The 19,956-nt window shown below is 47.0% G+C and overlaps 2 protein-coding genes and 1 long non-coding RNA gene across 3 annotated transcripts; all 3 read right to left on the minus strand.

The window, feature by feature from the left end:
- Window positions 1–414: 414 nt before the first annotated feature.
- GSTK1 (glutathione S-transferase kappa 1) lies at window positions 415–12,840 on the minus strand. The gene is made up of 8 exons (XM_083420716.1): window positions 12,557–12,840; window positions 10,044–10,125; window positions 8,277–8,405; window positions 7,359–7,459; window positions 5,982–6,017; window positions 4,071–4,187; window positions 2,308–2,401; window positions 415–878 (listed from the first exon to the last, which is right to left on the minus strand). The coding sequence occupies exons 1-8, from the start codon at window positions 12,731–12,733 to the stop codon at window positions 835–837; spliced, it is 780 nt and encodes a 259-aa protein (XP_083276842.1). The 5' UTR covers window positions 12,734–12,840; the 3' UTR covers window positions 415–834.
- On the minus strand, window positions 3,064–3,571 carry LOC310668025. Its single transcript, XR_014506554.1, has 2 exons — window positions 3,469–3,571; window positions 3,064–3,153 (listed from the first exon to the last, which is right to left on the minus strand). It is a non-coding gene; the product is annotated as an uncharacterized lncRNA (long non-coding RNA).
- Window positions 12,841–15,543: 2,703 nt separating the features above from the next.
- ATP5ME (ATP synthase membrane subunit e) lies at window positions 15,544–19,956 on the minus strand. The gene is made up of 4 exons (XM_083420916.1): window positions 19,810–19,956; window positions 18,003–18,057; window positions 16,644–16,742; window positions 15,544–15,673 (listed from the first exon to the last, which is right to left on the minus strand). Exons 1-4 carry the CDS (start codon window positions 19,843–19,845, stop codon window positions 15,648–15,650), a joined length of 216 nt encoding a protein of 71 aa, XP_083277042.1. The 5' UTR covers window positions 19,846–19,956; the 3' UTR covers window positions 15,544–15,647.

Here is a 19,956-nt window from a genome sequence, read left to right on the forward strand (position 1 = left end):
CCATTAGCTAAAGTGGTGCTTCAAGTTAAGAACAGTTTCAGGTTAAGAACGGACCTCTGGAACGAATTAAGTACTTAACCCGAAGTACCACTGTACCAAACAGTTGTTTCAAGTTGCGTCTGAATGAAATTAAGATTCACTGATGGTGCGCGCACACAGTGTATGAAGAAGGTTCTCAACTCCTGGCATTTCTTGTTGGTAGCGGAGGTTGTGACAGACCCTCTAATGCCCCAAGAGTAGACACTACCGGACTACAGAGACCTAGTGCATGTCTGTTTCCGATGTTTGTAACACATCTGCATTTCAGAAAAGAATCAAATGTTGCTATTATGCAACACTTCTGGGAATGGCGCAGGGGAGCTGTGCTCTTGTCCACAGCACTTTGAAGCCCTCTAATGACCAAGTTGGACAGGATACACCTCCAGGCCCCTTTTATTATGCCATTACATATCCCCAACAAAGAGCAGTCTCTCATGAAGAGCGATACGCACCTCATTGACTCACACCATCTGTATCAATTTCTGCAACCAACTAACTATATTGCCGGAAGCAGCAGCCAAAACAAGAAACTAAAAGTGAAGATTCTCTGTTAATGCATATCTACATCTCCGGTATGCCAGCAACTCACACGGGTCAAATGTGTGTTAGACATAAACCACTGTGATTGAGGTGCATTGCATGTTGATATCATCGCTGTGTTGCCTTCTCTAGTATCACAAATCGTGTTTATGGGGTTGCCTTCTGCCCATCAGCCCTCCTGTGTTCACCTTGTAGAAGCAGACACTCCCAAACCTTTGTGGCTTAGAAATTGCATTGTTCCTCCGTAACTCTCAGCTAAAGCTTAGAAGATGTGGGAACTGGTCCCAGCCATTTCTCTCCTGTGAAACAAGTCAGAATCAGAGAGCAAATTAGATTCAGAATGCAGAAGGGGGTCTTAAAGAAGCAACAAGTTAAGCCAACACACCAATTCAATAGCAGCAGTGGGAAAATGACATTAATTCCCTACTTCATCTGATAGGTTACTAGATTAAGACAGTTTGTGTCACTACAACTGCCTCAGAAGTCTGGGCACTTTACAGGACGTCAGACAAGGGGAAGGCATCAAACACTTCATAGGGCCAGCAGAGTGATGCCTAAGCTATGCCAATTCAACCTGAAGGCAGATGCTTACAACAACAACAACAACAACAACAACAACAACAACAACAATAATAATAATAATTTATTTGTACCCTGCCCATCTGGCTGGGTTTCCCCAGCCACTCTGGGCGGCTTCCAACAAAGATGAAAAATACACTAAAATGTCACATATTAAAAACTTCCCTGAACAGGGCTGCCTTCAGATGTCTTCTGAATGTCAGGTAGTTGTTTATCGCTTTGACATCTGATGGGAGGGCGTTCCACAGGGCGGGCACCACTACCGAGAAGGCCCTCTGCCTGGTTCCCTGTAACTTGGCCTCTCGCAGTGAGGGAACCGCCAGAAGGCCCTCGGAGCTGAACCTCAGTGTCCGGGCAGAACGATGGGGGTGGAGACGCTCCTTCAGGTATACTGGACCGAGGCCGTTTAGGGCTTTAAAGGTCAGCACCAACACTTTGAATTGTGCTCGGAAACGTACTGGGAGCCAATGTAGGTCTTTCAAGACTGGTGTTATATGGTCTCGGCGGCCGCTCCCAGTCACCAGTCTAGCTGCCGCATTCTGGATTAGTTGTAGTTTCCGGGTCACCTTCAAAGGTAGCCCCACGTAGAGCGCATTGCAGTAGTCCAAGCGGGAGATAACCAGAGCATGCACCACTCTGGCGAGACAGTCTGCAGGCAGATAGGGTCTCAGCCTACGTACCAGATGGAGCTGGTAAACAGCTGCCCTGGATACAGATTTGACCTGTGCCTCCATGGACAGCTGTGAGTCCAAAATGACTCCCAGGCTGCGCACCTGGTCCTTCAGGGGCATAGTTACCCCAATCAGGGAATCCTTACAAAACTGAATACTCCTCCATCAATAATTCCCAGCACAGTGAAAACTAGGCTAGGCAAGAACTCGTCTGTCAGCCACAAAAAGATTAAATGAAGGAGCATTCAGTCATGCAAAAGGTACCACATTCGTGTCGGGGAGCTCCTGAATAGCCTGAGAATCTCTAGACAGAGTGAACGGCATGGACTGGAATATTCAGTATACAGCCTGAGGTATTTAAAGTTGTTGAGGTTTTTTAAGTACCTGCAAGTGGCCAGGACTTTCCTTTTGGCATGTTAGTCCAAACTGGAACCTGAAAGACCATTAAATGATAGGCAACAGCATTAAAAACACTCACCCAAGAGATGCGCCAGCAGCTCTAAACGATCCGAACCGAAGAGAAGGTGAGGCTCTTCATTAATGTGAGCGACAAAACATGGCATCCCAAATGCCTGAAGGAAGACATACGACACAAGAGTCACAAAGAGGGCACTGCTTCATCTACACACTTTGATGCAACGTACATGAACCTGCAAAGCTCAAACGGGTTCAAGTTGCCTTCTGTGTTTGGTGGCTGCAGATTTAACTTACGCTTGGGTTCTTAAGAAAGATGAAATATATATCAGAGCTCAAACACTGGGAAGTGAATGTGGCCACTTCCGTTCTGTAAGGTTGTCTGAAAGTAGCTGAAAAGCCTGATGGCTCACCAGGACACACAGATCCAGGAATTTTATACTGAATCAGTATATTGGTGAGTACAGTGGTACCTCGGGTTAAGTACTTAATTCGTTCCGGAGGCCGTACTTAACCTAAAACTGTTCTTAACCTGAAGCACCACTTTAGCTAATGGGGCCTCCTGCTGCCGCCGTGCCGCCGGAGCACAATTTCTGTTCTCATCATGAAGCAAAGTTCTTAACCTGAAGCACTATTTCTAGGTTAGTAGAGTCTGTAACCTGAAGCATATGTAACCTGAAGCGTATGTAACCCGAGGCACCACTGTACTGTCTTCACTGACTGCCAGCAGCTCTCCAAGATTTCAGACCAGCCCTACCAGCCCTTCAGGGAATCCAATCCCTTTCATGGTGGGCAGTCAAGAATTAGATACGAAAGATACCCGAATCTTTGATTCAATATTCACAGCTTGGAAAAGTGCCTCTCCATTGCAGTCATGGCATTGCTCCAAGTAAAGCCCCACTGCCTGCGTCTCTCCTATTCAGCGGCGTAGCGTAGGGGGTGCAGGGGGGGCCGGCTGCACTGGGCGCAACATCGGGGGGGGGCGCTCGCACTCGCAGCTCTCTGCCCCTACCTGGCTCACTCACTCTCTCTCACTGCAGTGCTGGCTGTGCGAATCCGATCCGAGCCGCCGGGTCGCTGCCCACTGTGGAGGGGGGGGGGTGCCAGGCGTGCGGTGCGGTGCGGAGAGAGAGCGAGGGACTATCTGGGGGAGGGACAGTGCAGCGGGGGGGGGGGCGCAAATTACTTGCCTTGCCCCGGGTGCTGACAACCCACGCTACGCCACTGCTCCTATTACATGTCATCCCTATGTTGGCAGATCTGTGCTTTCTGCCTCTGAGCTTTCTGTTCTCCTACTTTCCATGTTTGCTGGGTTCTGGGAGAAGGGGAGGGGGGTCTAGGATGCTTTCTAAAGACGCTGAGTCTGTCAGCTGTCTCTCCCCTGGTGGTGTTGCTTCTTCTTCCTGCTCCCCTCCCAATATTTGCCAGCTTCTCCCCTCTGCAGCCTCTGAACTATGACCTTCTGCAAACCAGTGTTGTAAATCTATACTGTCTCCCTCTTCTCTCGGAAGGACTCCAGTGAGGATTGAACCTGCGACCTTCTGCAACCAAAGCTGATGGCCCGTTTCCCTATTGTTTGGACATCCAGGCACTTGATTCCTCTGGGTAACCCTTCAGGAAAAAGGGGCAGGGGGTGAAAGATGCACAGCTGCTGATAAAGTATTTGCAAGGATGAGGACCCTGAAGAACTCAAGACATCCGTTGGACTCGAAGTCCCATCATTGCTGGTCACTGACCCTACTGGCTGGCACTGATGGGAGTTGGGGAGTCCAGCAGCATCAGCAGGACCACAGTTTCCCCTGGCCTGATGCAATGCCAGTGTCTCACCCCATATTTTAGTGCTTCATCTGTTGTAGCTTTCAGGCGATTCTTCACCTCTGGTGAGGAACTCATTTCCAGAAGTTTCCGAGCTTGGTCCGAGGACAACCCTGCTCTCTCTGCAGCCTGAAAAGAGACAGATGGAGAAAAGCAGTCGCCGCAGTTGCTATAGCCAAGGTTAATTGGATAACGCTTCAAAAGGTCTCCGGTATTGACACAGGAATTTGACCGGCATGGAGTATTTTAAAGGAGAGCACAGCAAAAACAAAAAACAAATTTGCTTTGCTGAGAAGCAGGTGCAGCCAGCAGGCAGGGGAAGTGCTGGTTTTGCAACCTTGCCAGGTTAGATGCGCACACGTGAAATGACTTGTTCCCAGATTGTCAATATTAAAAAGGTAAAGGTACCCCTGCCCGTACGGGCCAGTCGTGTCCGACTCTAGGGTTGCGCGCCCATCTCACTTAAGAGGTCGGGGGCCAGCGCTGTCCGGAGACACTTCCGGGTCACGTGGCCAGCGTGACGAAGCTGCTCTGGCGAGCCGGCACCAGCGCAGCACACGGAAACGCCGTTTACCTTCCTGCTATAAAGCGGTACCTATTTATCTACTTGCACTTAGGGGTGCCTTCGAACTGCTAGGTGGGCAGGAGCTCGGACCGAAAGACGGGAGCTCACCCCGTCGTGGGGATTTGAACCGCCGACCATGCGATCGGCAAGCCCTAGGCACTGAGGTTTTACCCACAGCGCCACCCGTGTCCCTCATTGTCAATATTAAGCTAGGCTAAATTCTGACCATATGGCCCACACAGCTGAGCATTGCCTCCCTGGACAGGAAATGGCTCTGCAGAGTGCTGGGCAGAGATCTTTGCCAGACCTGCTTGGCTGAAGCTGCCAGAGACTCACCACGGGGCTTTCAGTACACAAAGCACACAGCCTACCACTTAATCACAGATCCTTCCTATACACACTAAAGAGCACAAAACACTGCAAAAGAAATAAGATGCAGGTCATGTAGCAGGATGTATGTGGGCGCAGAGAATTTTCACCAGGGAGTGCAGAAAGCAGTCTAAAGCTACACTGAATTGCTTTCATTGAAGTCAGTCCCCCCCCCCTTAAAAAGGGGGGACAACACCAAGAAAGCCATGCTAGGAGGAAAATAGGTAAAGTAAATGGACCCCTGACCATTAGGTCCAGTCGTGGCCGACTCTGGGGTTGCAGCACTCATCTCATTTTGTTGGCCGAGGGAGCCGGTGTACAGCTTCCGGGTCATGTGGCCAGCATGACTAAGCCCCTTCTGGCGAACCAGAGCAGCGCACGGAAATGCTGTTTACCTTCCTGCTGGAGCGGTACCTATTTATCTACTTGCACTTTGACGTGCTTTTGAAATGCTAGGTGGGCAGGAGTAGGGACCAAGCAACAGGAGCTCACCCCGTCACAGAGATTCGAACCGCCAACCTTCTGATCAGCAAGTCCTAGGCTCTGTGGTTTAACCCACAGCGCCACCCGCGTCCCAGGAGGAAAATAAAATCACGCAAATCCTCTTCTGCATATTTCCTGTCTGACTAGCTAGAACTACAAAGCTAATCCTTCTGCACTGCAAGGTTACCTGAAAAGCTCTTCCTGCAGGTCCGCAATCATGAAGTCAAGAGTATAAACTTCTGTCACAACAGAAGAATGATCACCCAGCAGATCTCCACAGGCCAGTCTACAGCACCTAGACCAATTCATCAACCTCAGGTCCCCAAATGCTATTGGACTGCAATTTCCATCATCCCCGACTATTGACCAAATGGACTATGGATGATAGGAGGCTGCGGTCTAACAGCATCAGGAGATGCAAGGATGAAAAGCGCTCATCTAGACCAGGGTGTGTTACAAATGGGAGTAATGGCAGTGCTGCAGAACCGCAAGAGAAAGAAACTTACTGCCAAGATGCTCTCTGGCTGATTTATGTCTTCATCCTGAAGAGACAAGGAGTAAGGCAACCAATTACAAATCTTTCATGGACAAGAGATTGACTGTGCAAGGGAGAGCGAAGATATCAAAAATAATTAACCTCCTTCTGCTACAAGGAACAAAGCTCCAAGACACACACACACACACACACACACACACACACGGACAAGGGTGCCATGTCACTCACTTCAATCAGGAGTGTAGAACCTGTGGCACTTTCTGAACTACCAACTTCCTTCACCCCTTGGCCAACGGGAGGACTCCATGTTATGCATCCCTAACGGAGATGGGTACCAGGAACAGAAGTTCACCTCACCAAAGCTATAGCTACAATGATCAAACCAAAGTGAAGGGTGACAGGAATGGCATATGGCTTGGAATTTTGCAGTAGCCGTGTCAACTGCAAGCAGGTAAAACTCTTCCTGCTTTGCTGAAGCGAGAAGGGACATGCTGGACCATCCCTGGAGGACTCTAGAGGCTGGGTTTTTATTTGTTTGCTTGCTAATTAGCGGTCAGAGAATTGCTCTGTTTATTATTTGAGCACTGCTAATAATGTTTGCTATTATTTATATGGTTGGTATGTTCTTTTTGTTTTTCCGTAAATCTTTTGTTATATGAAATATTAGTGTATAATATGACCCCCCCCCCCACACACACACTTTCCCCCTATGGTATTATGTATTGTATATTTTTCTTTGCTGCAAGTCGCTTGGAGACCTTCAGGTGACAAGCGACAAGTAAGTTTAATGAATAATAATAATAAATGAAATGATTTCTATGGAGAGACCCTTATATTTGCCTTTGTTTTTTCATTCCACCCAGACCTATTCAACTTTGTTGGTCCCATCAAAGAGGAACAGAGTCCATCAGTCCTGGGCTGTGGCTCCTAAGCGCTATAATACTGCCTTGGGAGACAGTAAAAAGAGATTTAAGGACCCCATGGAGAGCCACCACAGTGTGCTGCATCTGATTTGGGGGGGTTGAAAACTGTGCAAAACCTGGCCCAGGGCATTTCAACTATCTTGCCTAAGCATCCTGGATAAAAAGTAATTACTTTATATATTTAACTTTTACTGCGTTTTCAAACACACTGATACTGTGAGAAGCAGCGTGACGTTCCTTACAGAGGAGAGGGTAGAGAAACAACCGAAACACACAGGAATATAGAAGTATACGGAGGGATTCTGGGCCCTGTTATTTTAATCCAAACCATATATTTTGATAGACCGGGGGGGGGGGGCAGGGGCAGGGATGCCCTGCTTTATTTGTGCAATTAATAAATGGAAGAAATAATCGCGACAGGCACAGAAGCACCTGGAGAGACGCACGAGTACAACCATACTCACGCGGGACCAAATGCGCATCCAAAGTTCTCTAGACACGGGCTCCAAAAACTGCGGCTCTGCCATATCCACGGCTGTGACAAAGCGCATGGCTTTCAGACTGCCTGCATTTGGGCACGAAAAGCACCAGAGTCAGCATAAATGTCAAGAGGGGAGAAATCTATTGCTACAAAATACAGTAGTACCCCACAAGACGAATGCCTCGGAAGACGAAAAACTCGCAAGACGAAAGAGTTTTTCGTTTTCTGAGGTGCTTCGCAAGACGGATTTCCCTAAGGGCTTGCTTCGCTAGACAAAACGGCCCTGCCTCTCGTGTCATGGCGATGCGCACTGCACGCACGCTCGCTTCCCCGCTCCTCCGGCTCCCTCCCACCTTCTGGTTAGTGCCTCGCGCCGCTGCCCACCCCCCTCGCGCGCTCCCCTCAGAGAGCCGTTGCCGCCAGCGCCTCTCTCTCCCTGGAGTCGCGCTCCTGAGCCCCACTGCCCTCCAGCAGCCGCGTCGCACGGTGGCCACAACGCGCGGGTGAGTCTGAGGTACCGGCTGCGGCAGCTGTCCTGCTTCTCCCCGCCCCTCCCCGCCGTTGTTAGTGTTTAACTGCAGTTGTGCTTCGCAAGACGAAAAAACTCGCTCAACAAAAAAACTCGCAGAACGAATTAATTTCGTCTTGCGAGGCACCACTGTACCAAAAAAAGAAAAATAAATAAAGTGCCCTGTCAAAGAAGAAGAGGCCAACCCCCACATTAAAAAACCCTTATTAGGAAGGCTTGGCTTGCATAAAAACTGTGCACTTGCTGAGAGAGTCCTATTTTTGTGGGGCAGTTTCATTTGGACTTGGAGCTGCCACGGACTCATGGTGCAATGCTTCTCAGTTCTTCTCCATTATCTCCGTGTATCCCCACCAAACATCTCCCTCCGCTTACCCTTCTCAAGAACAGACCCTAGGAAATCCTTTACGGGATGCAGTGGCACCTGGCAGAATTTTGCCATTCGCAGGAGGTCCTTCGTCAGGTACTCTCCTTTCTTGGGCACCAATGATGGGGGTCTGTTACCTGTTGTGGAGGATAAGGAGATTTCAGAGACAGAGGCTACTATGTCTTACGACCTCTCATCCTTACATCATCATCATCATGGGACGCGGGAGGCGCTGTGGTCTAAACCACTGAGCCTCTTGGGCTTGCCCATCAGAAGGTCGGCGGTTCGAATCCCCATGAAGGAATGAGTTCCCGTTGCTCTGTCCCAACTCCTGCCAACCTAGCACTTCAAAAGCACACCAGTGCAAGGAGATAAATAGGTCCCACTCCAGCGGGAAAGTAAATGGCATTTCCGCGCACTCTGGTTTCCGTCACAGTGTCTGTTGCGTCAGAAGCGGTTTAGTCATGCTGGCCACATGACCCGGAAAGCTGTCTGTGGACAAACGCCGGCTCCCTCAGCCTGAAAGGGAGATGGGCACCGCACCCCATAGTCACTTAATTGGGTATATAAGGGGTGTGACCATTTTTCAGGTGTCCTGGGTCCACACTGCATAAGACTGTCTACACCAAAAACCAGCACCATAAACGTAGCCCAGTACCTAACTGGCAACTAGTGCTCTTCTTTCAACAGTGGATACATTGCTCCTGAGAGCAGCCAAACAATGGCATTTTGCATCACCTTCCAGACCGACCTCAAGGGTAGTCCCACATACAGTGCATTGCAGTAATCTAGCCTGGAGGTTACCAGTGCATAGACAACAGCAACCAGGCTCTCCCAGTCCAGAAACAGCCATAGCTATATCAACAGCCCGAGGTGTTGTTGTTCCGTCTTCCTTAAATGAACTTCATCAAAATTAGCCTTCACAGCCACTCAATGCAGGATCTGCAATGCATGACGCAGCTACAGATTCCCTGATAATACCGAAAGCAAGCAATGAAAACAAAACAAAGATGAAAGCAACACTTGCTTGGGGAAGAAACCTAATTTTACAGGCCTTGATGACTTGGGAAAGGGTAGTTTTATTTTCCCAGGGCAAGACTGCATCTAAGGGGGTATGCAAGAAAGAGACCAATATGGAATGTAGTTCTTGTCTACATATTTTATATACCGTATTTTTCGCTCCATAAGACACACTTTTCCCCTCCTAAAAAGTAAGGGGAAATGTGTGTGCGTCTTATGAAGTGAATGCAGGGGGGAGGCAGGCAGGAAAAGCCCCCAAGAGCCGCACACAAGCTCCACGCGGCTCTTGCAGGCTTTTCTCCAGGAGGGAGAAGGGACTGACTGGCCGCGTCAGTCCCTTCTCCCTCCTCGTAGAAAACCCCGCAGGAGCCGTGCGCTCCTTAAAGGGTGTGCGGCTCCTGTGGGCTTTTGCGGGAGGTGGGGGCATTGCCATAGCCGGGAGAGGCTGCGCACGGCTATGGCTTCTTTAGCCGCGCACAGCCTCTCCCGGCTGGAGAGGTTGTGCGTGGCTAAAGAGGAGGCCAAGACAGCAAGTGGGATGGATCCCGCTCGCTGTCTTGGCTTCTTTGCTCTTTGGGGCTGGGGGGGACCCGGGCTTCCCCCAGCAGCCCCAGAAGCTCTGGGAGAAGTGGACAGGATTTTTTTTCTTGATTTCTCCCTCTAAAAACTAGGTGCGCCTTATGGTCCGGTACGCCTTATGGAGCGAAAAATACGGTACATTTCAGTTGAACTCAGTTCTGTTAATCAGCACTTACCAGTTGAGTGCATTATGCCTGCAAGGAAAACAGGTCGAAAACGCAGCTCCATGTTCCAGATGGGACGGTAGCGGCAGAGAACCTACATCAGTGAGGAAAGTTGAGCGATGATCAGCAGCAGCTCAAAACTCACATGCGAGGAGAGGCAGAGAGAGACGGACAGAGGGAGAGAAATAAAGCTATGGAGAGCAGGTAGGTAATGGAAGGCACCTTTTGCAAGGCAGATTCAAAGCAGCATCTGTGTTAGTCTGCAACAGGGTAAAAGAGACAGGTTGCAGGTGGTACTTCAGAAACAGGCTCGCCATGGCATGAACCTTTGCAGGGAACAAACTACTTCATCAGATGAAAGATTAAGAATGTATCATGAACAGACAGCTGGGTTGGGGGAAGCCCAAAGATAAAATCAAGTTAATGCCAGAAAACAGGAGGAATGCAAGGACACTGGTTGGCTAGAGTTCTAAACATGAATCTGCAATCTGAACAGTAAGGTAAAGGTAAAGGGACCCCTGACCATTAGGTCCAGTCGTGGCCGACTCTGGGGTTGCGGCGCTCATCTCGCTTTATTGGCCAAGGGAGCTGGCGTACGGCTTCCGGGTCATGTGGCCAGCATGACTAAGCCGCTTCTGGCGAATCAGAGCAGCGCATGGAAACGCCATTTACCCTCCCACTGGAGCGGTGCCTATTTATCTACTTGCACATTGACGTGTTTTCGAACTGCTAGCTTGGCAGGAGCAGGGACTGAGCAATGGGAGCTCACCCTGTCATGGGGATTCGAACCCCCGGCCTTCTGATCTTCAAGTCCTAGCTTCAGTGGTTTAACACACAGTGCCACCCACGTCCCTAATCTGACTATTTGTGCAAACTACGAAGGAATCTCAACTGGGCTGGGGCAAGAGCTGGAAAGGATGAGAAGGCGGCCATCTAGCCTTGTCAAATAAATGGCAGGATCAACCAACTCCTGTATTCCTCTGGTGATTAATCATTTAGATCATGTTGGGAGGGACAAACACCTGCCCAAACCTCCTGCATCATTGGCACATGCCACTCTTAAAATGTATATGCGAAAGGCAAAGGCGACCCCCTTCTGCACTCAGAATGAATGCTCTATGGGCAGATTGATTGGAAGCGACCTCTGTACAGCTTGGCAAACTATTTGGTTCAATTCCTAATGAACACCCACAATTGGCACATGGAAGAGATAAGTAACAGTTGGAAAGTTGCAACACTTTCAGCAGCAGCAATAAACAAGGCAAAGTTCAGACAAAGGTATTTATACTGTACAAAGGTACTGGGTACTTGGGAGGCTGCGATCCCTCTGGCTATTTACAAAAGCTGCCAGAGTTGCTTCCACTTCAGAGTCATTTCCTTTATTTTATTTATAAAATGCCCTTAGAATTACCATCCTTTGCTCACTCAATTTTATGCAGCAGTCAGATAGCAGCTTTATCATAATAACTGTTGGGCAAGACCAGGGGTCAGCAAACTTTTTCAGCAGGGGGCCGGTCCACTGTCCGTCAGACCTTGTTGGGGGCCAGACTATATTTTGTGGGGGAATGAACGAATTCCTATGCCCCACAAGTAACCCAGAGATGCATTTTAAATAAAAGCACACAGACTACTCATGTAAAAACATGCTGATTCCCGGAACGTCTGGGGGCCAGATTTAGAAGGCGATTGGGCCAGATCCAGCCCCTGGGCCTTAGTTTGCCCATGGGTAAGACTCTCCCCTAAAAAAAGCTCATCAACTCTGGGCAATGACAATGGATATACTGTATCACTGCCAGTTTTATTATATTGGCAGTAGATCACAGTCTCTAGAGAGTTGGACATGCCTACTAGTCCAACCCCCTGCAATGGGGAAATATGCAGATGCCTCATACAGGATTGAACCTGCAACCTTGGCATTATCAGCACCAGGCTGTAACCAGCTGAGCTACCTTTGCACCTGGTTCCTGTGCAAGGTGGCAGTACTTGGAAGGGTGCTCCCGGGTGAAATCCCTGCGTGGAATTGCAGCCTCGGATTGGCAGTGGGTGCAGTTTTAGATTTAACGGGTTGTCCTTCCAGAATACAGTATTGTAATCCAAACACCTGTTGGCCTCACTCTGCGTTTCGCAGCCCTCCCTGCTTCCCACGCGCAGCAGCCAACGCGGGGACTAAATGCGTTAACAGCCCCGGATATAGCGCCGCCGGCGGCGGGGCGCGTCACGAGCGACCGGGCGATCACTTATTTAACTACCGCGATCGCCCGGAAGCACACCGGCGATCTACCTGTCGATCGCAGGTCGACCAGGACACTTCCGACTTTGCAATTCTACTTTTCGTGACCCTCCTAAGTACGGAAGGAAACCCGACGGGACCCACGGAGAGGGAACATCTGAGCAAAACAAAGTTGCGCAGGAGTTACTGGAGAGGGGTGCAAGGGCGGCTGTCCCAGCAGGGTGCTGCAATCTGGGGGGAGAGGGGGGGGCTGTCCCGGTCCCCCCTCCAGCCCCCCTTCTTCCACCGCTGTTACCTCGAATCCCAGCCAGGAATACGGAGACAGCACGTCGTAGAAACACTCCACCAGTTTCTTGCTGCTGCTGCTGCTGCTGCTGCGCAAAGTTTGACGCGCTGCCGCCATAGCCCTCCCTGGGTTGCCGGCTGAGCCGGAGAGGAGAGGACGGGTCGCTCCCGCGAGGAAGGCCAGCATGAGATGGGGAAACTGGGGCTGCACCTCGACAGAAAAGCACCTCCTCGCTCGGGACGGTCAAAGGCCTCCGGGGCTCCGCCTTCTTTGGACTCAAGGGCCGAATCACATGAGGGGGAGGGAGAGAGGCTGCTCGCTGCCGGCCCCCAGCGGCAACCACGCGCTCAAGTCCCATTTCCATTTTTTCCCTTTAAAAATATGGCGTTTTATACATTGGTTCCACCGTTAAGGAGAATCATATAAGATGGGCTAGCTAATAATTCCTTCCTTCGTTCGTTTTATTCGTATGCCACTTTTTGCACAAAAATCAAGAGCAACAAAGATGGACTTACTGGAAAATATTGTTGTTCCTGGCAACCCTGAGAATTCTGGATGAAATCAATATTTTTAAGCTGCTTCTAGAATGCTTTTAACGGTCGAGAAATGACAAGAAATCACAACCTTCACTTGCGCTACTCTCAGCTGAACATCAGCTTTTGCAAAAGAAAGCTGAAGGTTTTGTTAACAAACAAAAGGAAGACCACAATGTTGGTACTTGATTTATATCTGCTTTAGGACATACTATACTTGTAACTTGTTTACTTAGTAAAATTGAGTTAACAGCTAAACAGTAGCAATTTAATTGACTTGAATATTTACGTAGACCCCAAATGTTTTTGTTTTGGACGTATTGCAGTTTCCAAATGCTCTTCAAAGGCAGTACTGTATATAATCTGAAGGTAACCAGTTTATAGATCAGTATTCCCTGCTCTCTTGGTCCAGAGAGGGTCACAGATACTTCCAATGGCAAAGATAGATCCACAAACAACTCTATAGACTGTGATCACGTCCCTTCAGAGAAGTGGACCACCATGAACCCATGTAGATGAACCACCCACCAAAAGGACTATCATTGCATCTGCATTCTATTTCAGTTTACTGGACCTCATCCACTTCACTAACACACCCAGACGCTGGTTTACCCAATCTGTCTCACCTGAATTGGATGAAAGGGAGTTGGGTGTCATCTGCATATCGATGACACTTTGCTACAAACTCCCAGATGACCTCAGTTAGCAGTTTTATACAGCTTCGAGTGGCCCACTAGGCATTGTAGCATTCCAACTCCCTTCAATCCCAGTCAGCATTGTCAAGTCAGGAATGTGGGTTTGGGAAGTGTTTGGAGTTTGGCAACACCTGGATAGCTAGAAGGTTCTCAGCCCTGAAAAACCAATGGGGACGAGATGGAATCCCGTAGCACAGATCCCATGGAATTTAGCAATGTCCCCCCTCCACCACCGGCTTGATAATGAGCTACACCAAGACAAGCCATGCAGGTGGCAATGCATACTTGGCAGAGCTATCATGCATCCGTCTTCTCCGCCAGCTGATCAGCAGATCTATTCTCCCGCTTGCCCACCAACTCCCTGTCACCTCCATTTCAAACTGGGTGTGCACATTGCTTCCTCCCTATTCTTTGGGGTTTACTTCACTGACATGCTCTAGGATGAGCACAGAAACACAAGGTTTTCCCCATTATCTTTTCACCCCATACTTGCCTCAGGGAAGTTCACATGCTTTTCCCATCTTCCTTTAGTCTCGCAACAGAACATGCCTGGCTCTGAATGTAAGATACCCATTTATACCCCGACTAAAGACCAAAATGCAGGCAGTTTGACAGAAGCATCATCAGTTGCAGTGTAATCCTTGCACAATGGATAGGTTTTTATAAACTGCTTTGAGGGTTGTTTTTTCTTTTTTTAACAATCAAGCAATGTAAAGGTTTTATGAAATAAATAAATATATGAGTGCATACAGAGCCAGAAGCCAATGTCCAGTACAAGCTCAGGCCATTATTAAAATGTGTTGGGGAGGGGGGATTATTAGGCTGTTCCTATTTTTTTAAGGCATTTTGTAGTTTGATACTGGGATTTTATATTCAGATGTTGTGATTTTATACTTTGAACTGCCCCGAGACCTGTGGGTATAGGGCAGTATACAAATTTAATAAGTAAATAATAATAATAGATTGTCTGGCTTTTGTGCACTTCATCCTACAATGGATTCCAACTACTAGAATCAGTTTTTGATTGCCATCAAATGCCATCATGCAAACTCTTATGAGGCAGCATCTCTTTACAGCAGGCTTCCTCAAACTCGGCCCTGCAGATGTTTTGGGTCTACAATTCCCATCATCCCTGACCACTGGTCCTGTTAGCTGGGCATGATGGGAGTTGTAGTCCCAAAACATCTGCAGGGCCGAGTTTGGGGGTGTCTGCTTTACAGGAAGCATAACAAAACACTTTGAATAAATGAAGTCTGCTTTTTATTTAACATACCAGTGTGAGAAATTACTGGGTGTCACTCGCACGTTTCCAAAGGTATTAGAACTGGCCACACAAAATGTAGTATGAAATACTTGTACATACAAACTTAAGTTTCCAAGGCTGACACTGATGAAATTATTGGTGTTTTAACATACATTCCTATGCCACCCTGTCAGTTCATCTTTTGAAGTTGTGTACTGAAATCTATTTATTACACAAGCAAACAGGCCAACTGTATTGCTTAGAAGCGCGACAACTACACCCCCTAAAAGCGGCTGACTTGTAACTTACTGTCCTATTAGCTAGAAAAGTCTACATTCCAGCAGCAGCACAAGGAAACCAAGTCTTCTTTCACACAGACAGTTGAGAATTAGATACTGCTTCGATTTTCACAAATATTGCCGCATGAAAAGTAATATATGCAAACCTCCTGCTTGCTAGATAAATATGAAGGAGATGATTTTATGCCGTTTGTACTTTGCACATTAGTGAATCTGACAACAGCTCTTCCAGCAACTGTTTATTGATGTAAATAAGTTTGTGTTTGAGATCAACTACTTCAAAATTTCATACATTGGATATTAAAAGGTGAAGATGAAGATCAAGCAGGTTTATTTCAGTATTGAATCGTCGCTAGCTGAAAAGGAAAGAACAAAACGATTAAGATAATTGGTTCAGCATTCAAATAACACCAGAGTATACAGACTAAATATACTTCAGCAAGCCACGTCAGATATACTGTTGGCAGCTGATTTCTGCAATCTTCATTAAATACTGTAAGATGGTCAAGAATGCAGCCATTTAATTCTCCCCATAATATGAGATACATTGTAATACAATATGAGAGAAGGGGTTCATAGGTGGTTACATATATCTGAAGCATGCATCAAGCATTTTACAACAAATTCCCATTTTTAAACCACACATAGTAGTTAACAGGAGCTTGTTAAACATCCTATTTGTTACATCTGCTTCCAAGTATTTTTCTAACCGCACTAGAAGAGAACTGCCCCAAACACCGTGCAATTTAGTCAGTTACTGTTTAATGATACACAAGTCTAAGATAGGAAGTGAATTTCCTATACTCATAACTGGTATTACTATTCCTTCTCAGTTGTTTCCAATAGCTGTTCTTAGCAAGGAAAGAATTGTGCAGAGATGCATACACAAGGAAGCTGGTACTATTCAGAAAGATGATCCAAATTGTTCTTAGCTTTGAGTCTCTTATAGGTTTACATGGGGCAGGTGAGGGAATAAATTTCTTTTTAAGGTAAATCATCAAAAGAATGTACAAAAACATTTTTTTTTCTTGTAGAACAAGCGTCTCTTTGAAATAAGCCACGGACAGTACAGAATATCAACTGTGGAATTCTGCTCACAGAAATCCAATCAATTGAGCCGTTTCTGTTCTTATGCTCCCCAAAGGTTAACTCTTCAATTAAGTCCTTTTTAGTGACTAGAATTTTAAGTGTCACCTATGATCATTTCCATCACATGACCTGATAGACTTGAGACATTGTACTCTAAGATTTTATACACACACACACACACACACACACACACACTTGTTTTTAAACTTAAAAGATGGACTATATTAGGAAACATACCTTCTGCCAGTGCTTTTGCAATTCGTTCCATTTCCTCCCGCTTCTTCTTCTCCTCTGCTTCTATTCTCCTTTCCTCCTCAGCAATAGGCTTCAAATAGTCTATCATTAAAACAATGAATTTTCATGATGACTGTATATTTACAAATGCATTATAATATTTCTGACCAACGGAAGACTTGCTCAGTAAATACTGAGTGTTCATCGTATACTACATATTGCTTCAACTCATTAGATGCATGCAACGCTTCAAAGTTTAAGTGAAATACATCAGAAATGCCTCAGGAGAACCATAGCGCTTTAGGGGGACTCAAATTTAAAAACATGGCCCTTTCTGCGTTTCTGAACATGGGCAGAAGCAGTGGATTCCCAAGCTGGCCAGAAAGGAGAAAGGTGGCCAGTAGTGGTGTCAGCTGGCCTGGAGATCTGGATCCCGGAGCTGGTAGGCTGAAGTGGGGCATGGGGGCTGCTGGGGGGCTGCTGAAGCCTGTTCTGGATGTCCATCTGCAGCTCGTCTGGGCCACCTATGCACTGCTTCTCTCCACACTGTAATTTACAGTGCCACCTGTGAGTGGCAAAGCAAACTGCGGGGTGATGACACTCTTACATTTTTTTTTATATGTACAGATATGCACCAACAGTGAACTTACTACTTGGAATTATTTCCAGAAGATAGATTCTACAATATAATTTCTCCACTTTATGTAAATTATTTTTGGTTTTATTGTTACAAAGCTTTGTAAAGATAAACACAGATACACGACTTAAACTCATCAGGAATATTTTCTACAGTAGCTTTTAAAATACTTTATAGAAAGTGTTTCAGTGAACATGTGCATGTTATTCATATCTAAAAAAAACCAACACAAATAAACTCAAAGCCTGGGGATTCCTGACTGATTCAAGCCAAAGCACAATACCACATTGGACATATATATGTTTGCAACAAGATTCATGTGACCAGGCACTCTTTTTGCAACTGAGGATCTATTCTAGAACGTCTTGCAAGGGATTTATAAGAAAGAGGAACACTTGAATACAAGAAGCAACAGAGGAGAAAAGCAGAAGCATTTGCATAATGTAAATCCATGGAGAATCACAAGTGTCTTGAATGTAGAATCACTGCCTATCTTCATATTTACAATTTTGCTTTCAAGCGCAAATGCAAGAAACTGTATATGGTTAACTGATCAATTAGAAGCTTATATAAGCACAAGGGACCTGATGCCCTTCAGATCTTGTTGGATTCTCAACTTCCATCAGCCCCATCATAGACAACAGCCAGGGATACTGAGAGTTGTAGAACAACATCTGGAGGACCACAGCCTCCCCAACCCTGGATTAGATAACAATTTTCCTTACCATATCTTTTCTTTCCATAGACTATCCCAATGAGCAGCGCTGAATACCTGCCAAACTGTAAAATAAATTGCACAAGGATGAAACAGAAAGAACATGTCTTAAATACACAAACACAAACACTTTACCTTGCAGTTCTCAGATTTTAAGGACTACACAATTCAGAGCAGGTTTGGGGAACCTTTGGCTCTCCATATTTAGCAGAACTACAACTCCCATCACCTCAGCAGCATCTGGTGGTCCAAAGGTTCCCTATTCCTGATTTATGACCAGCCTTTTACACTATAGCTAAAATAGAAGGCCAAGCACCTTAAGCTAAAAGTCAAATAGGAGGACATTCCATTCTGGAAATGGTTTCACAAAACAAGGATGGTATTCGGCTAAGTTTTACTCAAAGTACTGATTTTTGCTCAATTATGAATATTGAGTGAAGAGCCAAATGCTTGTGTAAGTACCTTTACCCATTTTAACATTCTGCCCATGTTCGTTTTAACAAATTTTACATACCACTTGATTACAACCAAACCTCTAAGCTGCTTACAAGAATAAAAAACTATCAACAGAAAACATTTAAAAGCAAGTAATTAAAAACAATTAAAATCAGCAGTAAACTAAACAGAGATTAAAAGACACCAACATATCTAGATAGGTTTGCCCAAATAATAATAGTAAAAAATACATAGGCACCAAAGATAAAAGAATAAAGGCCTGATCTCTAGGGAGTCCCAATGCACAACTGATGCCACACTAAAGTGACAAGCAAAATCAGTTGGCTTTCCAATTAGCTTCCTCTCATTTCAGCTATTACAGTTCACATTCCTACTGAGCATCTGAAAATGCCTTTTAGTATATTTGCATAAGACACACAACATTTGCGCACACACACACTTTGCATTTTGAGTTGTTAGCCACCTTGCAGGCATTTACTCCATAAAATCCAGGCTGAAGGTGTTTTCGTAAGTAAACACGTTAACAGATTAGAGGGTGAATGGCAAGCCTACTGGAAGGCTTTTAGGAGGACGGAAAACAATCAATTGTAAAACGGTTATTGAATACAGTGGACGTGATCCATGCAAGAAGCACGTTCGCAACCCACAGTGTTCGCAACCTGCAGCGCTGCGTCTGCGCACGTGTGGGTCGCGATTCGGGGCTTATGCGCATGCACAAAGCGCAACTTAGCACTTCTGCACATGCGCCGAAACCCAGAAGTAACCCATTCCCATACTTCCGGGTTCGGCATGGTTCGCAACCCAAAGCGTCTATAACCCAAGGTATGACTGTATATGGGAAATAACTGCGTACACCTGAAAACGCTGGCAGCATTAAGGTAAATTCAACAGTGTAAGTAAGTTTTGATGGATGTAATAATGGAATACTGAATGGCATAGTTTTTTTTGTAGAACATGCAGGGATTTATGAACCATGGAAAGAGAAGAAGGGAAGCCACTGATATCTTGAGGATGTAAAAATAAATACTTTAAATTGGTGGTGGTGATGATGATGATGGGTCCCTGGCCTGACCCAGAAGGGCTCTCCCTATCCTCGCAGGCCCTTCAAGAGGGGCTGGCAACCAGAGCCGACCCCGTCTCCCCGCCGCCTGAGGCTTCCAGCAACCGGCATTCGGAAGCCCAGCTGCCTCGGACGCGCAGGCGCAGAAGGCCAGGCGCTTCCCAGCCGCTCTCCTTGACCTCCTCCTCTGAGGTCACCTTCCGGCAGAGGAGGGGGAGCGCCTGACTCGGGTTCCCGCCGCGCGCGGATGGCTGGCCGCGCCGAGAGAGAGAGAGCAACGCCGGACTCGGGGCTCCGTTACCTTGATCAGCGGGGAAACCTCCACCGGCGGGATCATCTTGCCTTCTCCGCGTCCGACCGCTAAGGAGGAAGTGACGTCAAGGCGTCCAGGAACCGAAGGCCTCAAAGGAAAAGCGGCTCAGGTGACGTGACGTCAGTGCGTCGCGCC

The sequence above is a fragment of the Podarcis tiliguerta genome (genome assembly GCF_965153285.1).
Source record: "Podarcis tiliguerta genome assembly, chromosome: 17".
Classification (NCBI taxonomy): domain Eukaryota; kingdom Metazoa; phylum Chordata; class Lepidosauria; order Squamata; family Lacertidae; genus Podarcis; species Podarcis tiliguerta.

Excerpts from the sequence above, each read along its gene's own strand:
- ATP5ME (XM_083420916.1), bottom strand. The coding sequence starts at position 19,845 with ATGATCCCGCCGGTGGAGGTTTCCCCGCTGATCAAG. Across the intron at positions 18,058-19,809 it reads AGGTTTCCCCGCTGATCAAG|TTTGGCAGGTATTCAGCGCT; the intron begins GTAACGGAGCCC and ends TTTATTTTACAG. Across the intron at positions 15,674-16,643 it reads TGCAAAAGCACTGGCAGAAG|CTAGCGACGATTCAATACTG; the intron begins GTATGTTTCCTA and ends TTTCCTTTTCAG.
- GSTK1 (XM_083420716.1), bottom strand. The coding sequence starts at position 12,733 with ATGCTGGCCTTCCTCGCGGGAGCGACCCGTCCTCTCCTCTCCGGCTCA. Across the intron at positions 7,460-8,276 it reads AGGGTCTGTTCTTGAGAAGG|GCAGTCTGAAAGCCATGCGC; the intron begins GTAAGCGGAGGG and ends GCCCAAATGCAG. Across the intron at positions 4,188-5,981 it reads AGCCAGAGAGCATCTTGGCA|GCTGCAGAGAGAGCAGGGTT; the intron begins GTAAGTTTCTTT and ends GTCTCTTTTCAG.